This window comes from Salvelinus sp. IW2-2015, unplaced genomic scaffold (genome assembly GCF_002910315.2).
Source record: "Salvelinus sp. IW2-2015 unplaced genomic scaffold, ASM291031v2 Un_scaffold3978, whole genome shotgun sequence".
NCBI classification, from domain to species: domain Eukaryota; kingdom Metazoa; phylum Chordata; class Actinopteri; order Salmoniformes; family Salmonidae; genus Salvelinus; species Salvelinus sp. IW2-2015.
The window spans coordinates 47054-57154 of NW_019945251.1; the positions used below are offsets into that span (position 1 = coordinate 47054).

At 47.0% G+C, this 10101-nt stretch overlaps 1 protein-coding gene across 1 annotated transcript in view; it reads left to right on the forward strand.

The window, feature by feature from the left end:
* The window catches only part of LOC112076745 (uncharacterized), a 32152-nt gene that overhangs the window by 18441 nt on the left and 3610 nt on the right, over positions 1-10101 (forward strand). Inside the window, exon 2 of the mRNA XM_070441437.1 lies at positions 10007-10084. Coding sequence (XP_070297538.1) covers positions 10007-10084 — 78 coding nt within the window. The remainder of the gene's footprint in view (positions 1-10006; positions 10085-10101) is intronic.

A 10101-nucleotide genomic window follows, 5' to 3' on the forward strand; every position in this document is an offset into this window, starting at 1 on the left:
GCTCAGTCTCTCTGGTCTACTGTCTCTGTCAATATAGAAGCCAACCCCCTCAGTCTCTCTGGTCTACTGTCTCTGTCAATAGAGCCAAACCCCCTCAGTCTCTCTGGTCTACTGTCTCTGTCCAATAGAGCCAACCCCCTCAGTCTCTCTGGTCTACTGTCTCTGTCAATAGAACCAACCCCTCAGCTCTCTGTGTCTACCAGTCTCTGTCAATAGAGCCAACCCCTCAGTCTCTCTGGTCTAAAGTCTCTGTCAATAGAGCCAACCCCTCAGTCTCTCTGGTCTACTGTCTCTGTCAATAGAGCCAACCCCTCAGTTCTCTTGGTCTACTGGTCCCTGTCAATAGAGCCAACCCCATCAGTCTCTCTGGTCTACTGTCCTGTCAATAGAGCCAACCCCCTCAGTCTCTCTGGTCTACTGTCTCTGTCAATAGAGCCAACCCCCTCAGCCTCTCTGGTCTACTGTCTCTGTCAATAGAGCCAACCCCCTCAGTCTCTCTGGTCTACTGTCTCTGTCAATAGAGCCAACCCCCTCAATCTCTCTTGGTCTACTGTCTCTGTCAATAGAGCCAACCCCCTCAGCCTCTCTGGTCTACTGTCCTGTCAATAGAGCCAACCCCCTCAGTCTCTCTGGTCTACTGTCTCTGTCAATAGAGCCAACCCCTCAGTCTCTCTGGTCTACTGTCTCTGTCAATAGAGCCAACCCTCATCTCTCTGGTCTACTGTCTCTGTCAATAGAGCCAACCCCCTCAGTCTCTCTGGTCTACTGTTCTCTTGTCATTAGAGCCAACCCCTCAGCCTCTCTGGTCTACTGTCTTGTCAATAGAGCCAACCCCCTTCAGTCTCTCTGGTCTAGCAGTCTCTGTCATAGAGCAACCCCCTCAGTCTCTCTGGTCTAACAGTCTCCTGTCAATAGAGCCAACCCCCTCAGCCTCTCTGGTCTACTGTCTCTGTCAATAGAGCCAACCCCCTCAGCCTCTCTGGTCTACTGTCCCTGTCAATAGAGCCAACCCCCTCAGCCTCCTGGTCTACTGTCCCTGTCATAGAGCCAACCCCCTCAAGCCTCTCTGGTCTACTGTCTCTGTCAATAGAGCAACCCCTCAGTCTCTCTGGTCTACTGTCTCTGTCAAATAGAGCCAACCCCCTCAGCCCTCTCTGGTCTACTGTCTCCTGTCAATAGAGCCAACCCCCTCAGTCTCTCTGGTCTCTGTCTCTGTCAATAGAGCCAACCCCCTCAGCCATCTCTGGTCTTACTGTCCTCTGTCAATAGAGCCAACCCCCTCAGTCTCTCTGGTCTACTGGTCGTCTGTCATAGAGCCAACCCCCTCAGTCTCTCTGGTCTACTGTCCCTGTCAATAGAGCCAACCCCCTCAGCCCTCTGTCTACTGTCCCTGTCAATAGAGCCAACCCCCTCAGCCTCTCTGGTCTACTGTCTCTGTCAATAGAGCCAACCCCTCAGCCTCTCTGGCTACTGTCTCTGTCAATAGAGCCAACCCCTCAGCCTCTCTGGTCTACTGTCTCTGTCAATAGAGCCAACCCCCTCAGTCTCTCTGGTCTTACTGTCTCTGTCAATAGAGCCAACCCCCTCAGCCTCTCTGGTCTACTGTCTCTGTCAATAGAGCCAACCCCTCAGTCTCTCTGGTCTACTGTCTCTGTCAATAGAGCCAACCCCTCGCCTCTCTGGTCTACTGTCTCTGTCAATAGAGCCAACCCGCTCAGTCTCTATGGTTACTGTCCGTCAATAGAGCCAACCCCCTCAGTCTCTCTGGTTCTACTGTCTCTGTCATTAGAGCCAACCCCCTCAGTCTCTCTCTGGTCTTACTGTCTCTGTCAATAGAGCCACCCCCCTCAGTCTCTCTGGTCTACTGTCCTGTCAATAGAGCCAACCCTCAGCCTCTCTGGTCTACTGTCCCTGTCAATAGAGCCAACCCCCTCAGTCTCTCTGGTCTACTGTCTCTGTCAATAGAGCCAACCCCCTCAGTCTCTCTGGTCTACTGTCTCTGTCAATAGAGCAACCCCTCAGCCTCTCTGGTCTACTGTCCCTGTCAATAGAGCCAACCCCTCAGTCTCTCTGGTCTACTGTCTCTGTCAATAGAGCCAACCCCTCAGTCTCTCTGGTCTACTGTCTCTGTCAATAGAGCCAACCCCCTCAGTCTCTCTGGTCTACTGTCCCTGTCAATTAGAGCCAACCCCTCAGCCTCGTCTGGTCTACTGTCTCTGTCAATAGAGCCACCCCCTCAGCCTCTCTGGTCTACTGTCTCTGTCTCCTGTGTGTTTTAAACTTCTCCATGGTCTAGTCCCTCTGCCCTCTGTTGTCCCCCGTCCTATAATATTTTAGGACTCAACCCCCTCAGCCTCTAGTTCACTCCAGCACACGCTATGAGCTTTGCACTCTAATAATGACAGCTTGACTCAAATCCCTGGATTAAGAGAGTGAGGGAGAAAGAGAGAGAGGGTAACAAAACACCATTCATCCACCCTCTCCAACATAACAACAACAACAATAACAAAAGACTAACAAAGGAACAGAAAACATATTACCCAGCTCCCTGGTTAGGTAATCTTCCTCCTCCCAGTATTCAGCCTAATCCCTCTATCTCTCCCTCTCTTTTCTCTCTCACCCCCCCTCTTCTTTCTCTTCTGGTGTCTGTTGTCCTTGTCGTAGCTCTCAACAGTTGCAGATTTAAAAACAAGTGAAATGGATAATAAACAAAAGTGAAATAAACATTACACTCACAAAAGTTCCAAAAGAATAAAGACATTACAAATGTCATATTATGTCTATATACAGTGTTGTAACAATGTACAAATAGTTAAAGTACAAAAGGGAATATAAATAAACATAAATATGGGTTGTATTTACAGTGGTGTTTGGTCTTCACTGGTTGCCCTTTTCTTGTGGCAACAGGTCACAAATCTTGCTGCTGTGATGGCACACTGAGGAATTTCACCCAGTAGATATGGGAGTTTATCAAAATCGGGTTTGTTTTCGAATTCTTTGGATCTTTGTAATCTGAGGGAATTATGTGTCTCTAATATGGTCATACATTTGGCAGGAGGTTAGGAAGTGCAGCTCAGTTTCCACCTCATTTTGTTGGCAGTGAGCACATAGCCTGTCTTCTCTTCAGAGCCAGGTCTGCTAACGACGGCCTCTTTCCATAGCAAGGCTATGCTCACTGAGTCTGTACATAGTCAAAGCTTTCCTTAAATTTGGGTCAGTCACAGTGGTCAGGTATTCTGCCGAATAGCATTCTAGTTTGCTCAGTTTTTTTGTTAATTACTTGACACATTGGAAATAATTCTCTTTTTGTTTTCTTATGATTTGGTTGGGTCTAATTGTGTTGCTGTCCTGGGGCTCTGTGGGGTCTGTTTGTGAACAGAGCCCCAGGACCAGCTTGCTTAGGGGACTCTTCTCCAGGTTCATTTCTCTGTAGGTGATGGCTTTGTTATGGAAGGTTTGTGAATATCTTCCTTTTAGGTGGTTATAGAATTTTAACAGCTTTTTTCTGGATTTTGATCATTAGCGGGTATCTGCCTAATTCTGCTCTGCATGCATTATTTGGTGTTTTACGTTGTACACAGAGGATATTTTTGCAGAATTCTACATGCAGAGTGTCAATTTGGTGTTTGTCCCATTTTGTGAATTCTTGGTTGGTGAGCGGACCCCAGACCTCACAACCATAAAGGGCAATGGGTTCTACAACTGATTCAATTATTTTTAGCCAGATCCTAATTGGTATGTTGAATTTTATGTTTCTTTTGATGGCATAGAAGGCCCTTCTTGTCTTGTCTCTCAGATCGTTCACAGCTTTGTGGAAGTTACCTGTGGTGCTGCTGTTTAGGCCGAGGTGTGTATAGTTTGTTCTTGTGCTCGAGGGCAACGGTGTTGAGATGGAATTTGTGGTCCTGGCAACTGGATTATTTTTGTCTTAGTGAGATTTACTGTCAGGGCCCAGGTCTGACAGAATCGGTTCTGTTGTAAGGCCCTCCTTGGTCGGGGACAGAAGCACCAGATCATCAGCAAACAGTAGAAATTTTGACTTCAGATTCTAGTAGGGTGAGGCCGGGTGCTGCAGACTGTTCCAGTGCCCTCGCCAATTCGTTGATGTATATGTTGAAGAGGGTGGGGCTTAAGCTGCATCCCTGTCTCACCCCACAGCCCTGTGGGGTGAGACAGTTTTTGCCAATTTTAACCGTGCGGTTCCCTTTTATTTTCAAGTCCTATCAGGCACCAGGGGATTAGACTCTTAAAATGAACCAAGTTATTCTTAAAGGAGAAGCACACAGACAACCGTGGGACAGTTAAGCAGGGAGACTAGCATGTAGGCATCCACTTGTTATTTCCCTGATGTATTATCTATGACTTATTATACTGGGGGTAGAAGCCGAACTCTCTTGTAAACTACCTTATAAGGAGGTTTAGCTAGCCCAGGAGGTTGGGAGAGGGGAGAGAGCTGTTCCTTAAGGCTGCTGTTCATTCCTGTGTGTTTGTCTCTGTCTGTCTGTCTGTCTGTCTGTCTGTCTGTCTGTCTGTCTGTCTGTCTCTGTCTCTGTCTCTGTCTCTGTGTCTCTGTCTGTCTGTCTCTGTCTGTCTCTGTCTGTCTCTGTCTGTCTGTCTCTGTCTGTCTGTCTCTGTCTGTCTGTCTCTGTCTGTCTGCTGGTCTGTCTGGTCTGTCGTGGTGACTTACAGAATGATTAGGCTACTTCTCTAGGGAGAGAGAGACTTGAATTTCTCTGCAGTAGAGACACTAAACATAATGAATTCTCTCACCGGTGGTCTGGTGATAACACAGTAGTTGTTTTCTACTCTGATGTCATAGCACATAAAGGTCGGCTAATGCTACTGCTAATGCTAATGCTACCGCTACTACTACTGCTACCACTACTGCTACTACTACTACTACTGCTAATGCTACCGCTACTACTGCTACTGCTTTCAACACTTTTTAAAGTAGAGTAGGTGTTGAGCCGTTTTCTACCTAGTCTAATACCTTTCTTCGTGCCATGCTGTTCATGACTTCTCAAAGGTTCTTGTTTTGTTTAGTCATTTAATTACTGTAATCATCATTTAGACTAGACTTGTTATTTACAGTCAGGCCCTTGGCTAAACGTCAGTTTAGTGACAAACTAAAATGAAGATATGTTTTGAGTTCCAGTACATCATAACTCTCTAAAGCAGCAGTTATATTATACAGAGCCATGATTACATGGAGAGAATCTCTTCTGTCTCCATATAGTGAACAACAAACCTGGTTTTAAAAAGAGGAATAACAACTCTCCCCGTGTGTACTGACATGTAACTGATTGATACGCACACCTCTTTTTAATTCGTAAAAAGAAAAAAAAAAAGTTTATTTACCAGCCAAGTCGGCTAAGAACAAATTCTTATTTTCAATGACGGCCTAGGAACAGTGGGTTAACTGCCTTGTTCAGGGCAGAACGACAGATGTTTACCTTGTCAGCTCAGGGCTTCAATCTAGCACCTTTCGGTTACTAGTCCAACGCTCCAACCACTAGGCTACCTGCTCTAACCACTGAACCACCTGCTCTAGACCACTAGGCTCCTGCTCTAACCACTAGGCTACCTGCTCTAACCACTAGGCTACCTGCTCTACACTGACTACCTGCCTCTACACTCGTTACCTGCTCTAACCACTAGGCTACCTGCTTCTAACCACTAGGCTACCTGCTCTTACTCAACCCTGAGCTACTGCTCTAACCACTAGGCTACCTGCTCCTACGAGCCTAGGCTCACCTGCTCTAACCAACTAGGCTCTGCTCTAACGCTAGGCTACGCTGCATCTAAGCACTAGGCTACCTGCCTCTAACACGACTAGGCTACCCTGCTCTAACCACTAACCTACCCTCTCACTCTAACCACGCTCTCCTCATAGGCTACCTGCTCTAACCACTAGGCTACCTGCTCTAACACACTAGGCTACCTGCTCTAACCACTGAGCTCTCACAAGGCTACCTGCTCTAAACCACTAGGCTACCTGCTCTAACCACCTAGGCCTACCTGCGTCTCGATAACCACTAGGCTACCTGCTGCTCTAACCACACATAGGCTACCCTCAGCTCTAACCACTAGGCTACCTGTCTAACCACTAGGCTACCTGGCGTCAACTCACTCGCAGCTATCTCCTGCACTTATCAGTTCTATACTCAACTCCTTATTCGACCACAACTACTATTGCGTCCAGACCTAGGCCGTTATATCGATTCCTCTCCCGTTCAGCTATCTCGCTACCTCTCGTCCTGACTACCGAGCATGCTACACCCACATCAGCGGGCTCATAGCCACTGCTGCTACCCGTGCCGCATCGTAGGCTACCCTAATCGCTCTCGTACTATACCCCAAACAGCGCTACCACACTGCTCCTCATTTACACCTTACCACGTCAACCGCAGCTATATGCTACTGCATTGTCCTACACAGCCCTGCTACCTGCATGCACCCACCCATCTTTCGAGGTTGTCTTAATACCCCTTCCTTTCCTCCTTACACCACCCTAGCGTACGACTCCGCTACCTACCCTAATGGGCTACCTTGCTCTAGACACGGGCATTACGGTCTTCTACCTTGCTCTAAACCACTAGGCTACCTGCTCTAACCACTAGGCTACCTGCTCTAACCACTAGGCTACCTGCTCTAACCACTAGGCTACCTGCCGCCCTACATACAACCACATGTTATTATTCTTAATTAATTGTTATGCATTATTTTTTATATCTGTAAATTTGTGTCTTTTTAGTTGTAGTATTATTTATATACAGTGCATTCGGAAAGTATTCAGGACCTTTGACTTTTTCCACATTTTTGTTACGTTACAGCCTTATTCTAAAATGGATTAAATAAATCAAAAACCTCTATCTACAAACCATGAGGTTGAAGGAATTGTCCGAGACAGGATTGTGTCGAGGCACAGATCTGGGGATGGTACAAAGAAAAAAGATTCTGCAGCTTTGAAGGTCCCCAAGAATACAGTTGCCTTCATCATTCTTAAATGGAAAAAGTTTTGGAACCACCAAGACTCTTCCTAGAGCTGGCCGCCCGGCCAAACTGAGCAATCGGTAGAGAAGGGCCTTGGTCAGAGAGGTGACCAATGGTCCCTCTGACAGAGCTCCAGAATTCCTCTGTGAAGATGGGAGAACCTTCCAGAAGGACAACCATCTCTGCAGCACTCCACTATTTAAGCAATTTTAGAATAAGGCTGTAACGTAACAAAATGTTGAAAAAGTCAAGGGGTCTGAATACTTTCCATATGTAGGTAAATTTGGGATCCTAATTATAAAAAATATAACGTCAAAGTAGGCCTCTTCAACAAATAAGTAATTGATCTCTGCAGCTTGTTGTTGTGCTGGTTGTCGTCTGTTGAACACACACACACACTCCTCTCCTAAACCCTTCCTCCAGGCTGATTTGTGTCCCGCTGGTCATCAACTAATCATCCTCCAGATTTCCAGACGTCATTATGAAGACTCTTAAAGACAGGAGAATTAGAGTCTGAGTCAGAAGAAGTGAAGGGAGATGGACTGTAAACAATATTGATTTGTGTGTGTGTGTGTGGGGGGGGGGGGCATATTGTACTGAGCTCAGGAAAACACCATCACAGACCAACATCAGAGACCTTCAGATCAGTGCCTCTCAGCTTATACTTAAGACACAGGGTCCCAAGGCTAGGCCCGAGACCCTCACCCCACAGTGTTCTAAGTCACTAAGGAGGTGTGGTTGTAATCTTCTGGTGGTAGTTTTAGTGCCACGTTTCCCCCTAGAGATTAGAGAATAAGATTGAGTTGGAACTCGGAAGAGCATCAGTTAACATAGACAAACAAACAAACAAGCACACAGCCAGAGCAGAACAGGCTGTAGAAATCTAAACAAACAGAGGAACTCAGACAGAGCAGAACAGTAGTCTCTCTTTCTCACTCTTTGTCTCTCTCTCTCCCCCGCTCGCTCTCTCTCCCGCTCGCTCGCTCGCTCTCTCTCCCGCTCTCTCTAGGACTGAAGATAGTCCGATCCTGTCTATTGACTTCAGACGAGATGCCCTACGGCTGTACTTGACAAACTGTCCCATCTCTCCCTGTTGTACTGTCTAAATGCCATCCTACCACAGAAACCTGCAAGTCACTCACAGACAAGTCCAAGCTGCTGAAAATACACACAGTCTGTCTGTGATGCTAATTTACTGTTGGCATGATTTTCATTTGTGCAGGTGGCAGAATATCAGTTAAGACTTGCAGGCTTTGGGTTGATCTGTTCTTGCTTCTCATCAGATTTTAGCTGCAGGGGGTGTGTGTGTGTGTGTGTGTGTGTGTGTGTGTGTGTGTGTGTGTGTGTGTGTGTGTGTGTGTGTGTGTGTGTGTGTGTGTGTGTGTGTGTGTGTGTTAAAAGCAGTGAGTGTGTACTGGCACACATTCAGAGAAGTAATGCTGTCTTCCTCATACTGTGATGGGAACACACACACTGACACACACACACACGCCCATCTCACACTGACACACACACACACACACACACACACACACGGCATGGTACAGCACCAGGACAGATGAAGTATGTGAGTGGATCAGATGTCAGTGAACTCCTCGGCTCCTCGGCTCATCCTCATCCTGTCTTCATTGAGTGGCTTAGTGCTGCTGTCCTCTCCTGGCTCTGACTGGGATTAAAACTCGCTGGAGAAGTGACAACTCTGTTAAAGGTCCTATGCAGCCATTTTTACCTCGATATCAAATCGTTTTTAAACAACCTAACAAAAAAAATTGCTTCTTGGCGAAGAGCAGTTTCTCAAGCAGGAATATTGCTAGGACTGTCTGGGAGTGGTCTGAGTGGGGAGGGGGAAACTGAAAACTAGCTGCTATTGGCAGAGAGGTTTGGAACTCTCTTTTCTTATTGGTCTATAAACTAAATACCGCATGGTGATGTCACCATGGAAAGCCAAAATTCCGTCTCACCAAAACAGGCTGAAATTTCAGGCAATTATCATCATGTTCACAGTATTATTCCAGCCTCAGTGGGGAAATATACAGTGTGTATGTATGTAGATTTAGGAAAATGAAGTTTTTGACAGCACTGTGCTTTAACGGGCCCTTCCTCTCTTCAGTTAATCTATCAGGCCTTTCTGTCACAGCACGCCAATTCTTTTGGGGAATAGATGAAAGGAAGATATTGAACAGAAGAGGACGAGTCCTCTGAGACATTTTAGTAGACACCAGAGGTGCACCGAAGTAACTCAAACTAACAATATGCCAGTTTTCAGGTGTGGATGTTGCAGTCTCTCACCATTTAGGACTAGCTTTGACAGTGAATGAATAGCACTGAGAAAAACAGAAGTATAATCCTTCCGTGAGATGTCTCGGTAGTAGGGGTCTTCCATCCTCTTGGCTCAGATCTCGGTACAGGGTTCGTCGACACGCGGCCCACAGGCCATTAAGTGAAAAAGGGGACTGGGTCCCAGCAGTAGGTCCCCGTCCCACCATCACAGAGAGAGAGATACAGAGCTGTGCCTCCCCTCCTCCTCTTCCTCCTTCCCTTCATCCTGCCGTCACGCAGAGACAGTACTAGCCCATCAGGCCCCCTCCGCCTCCTCTTCGTCGTCGTGGGTTACGGCACACGGTGGGGGTGCACTTGCCAGACGTAGAGACTCGGAGAGCAGTGACCAGCACAGCCTGCTTTCTGTCACCTCCGTAGTGAAAAAAAGACTAAAATCACCAAGAATTCCCACTAATAAACAGAAATACACACATGATGGTGTCTAAATGTAATCAAGGTATGAATTGATTGTTATTTTCAAATACAATCTCTTTTTGGACCTAGTTGTGGTTCATTTGCAGCGTACAAATTGTTATTATTATTGTTTTACGGCCCCCCCGACCGACCGTTCACTCTGACAAAAATGTAGTTGCCTTCTCCTTCCTTAAGATCAGATTGAACTGAGAAAGATAAGCCTCCTCTCCCCATCTCAGTGATTTAATTCTCTAACCTCTGTCCTCTCCGTCTCCTCCAGGATGTCCGCGTCCCGTGGCTGTGGAGCATGGGGAGCTGGTGAACCAGACTGAGGCCAACCGAGGCTCCTCCCCCCCTGGTACCCTGCTGTCCTAT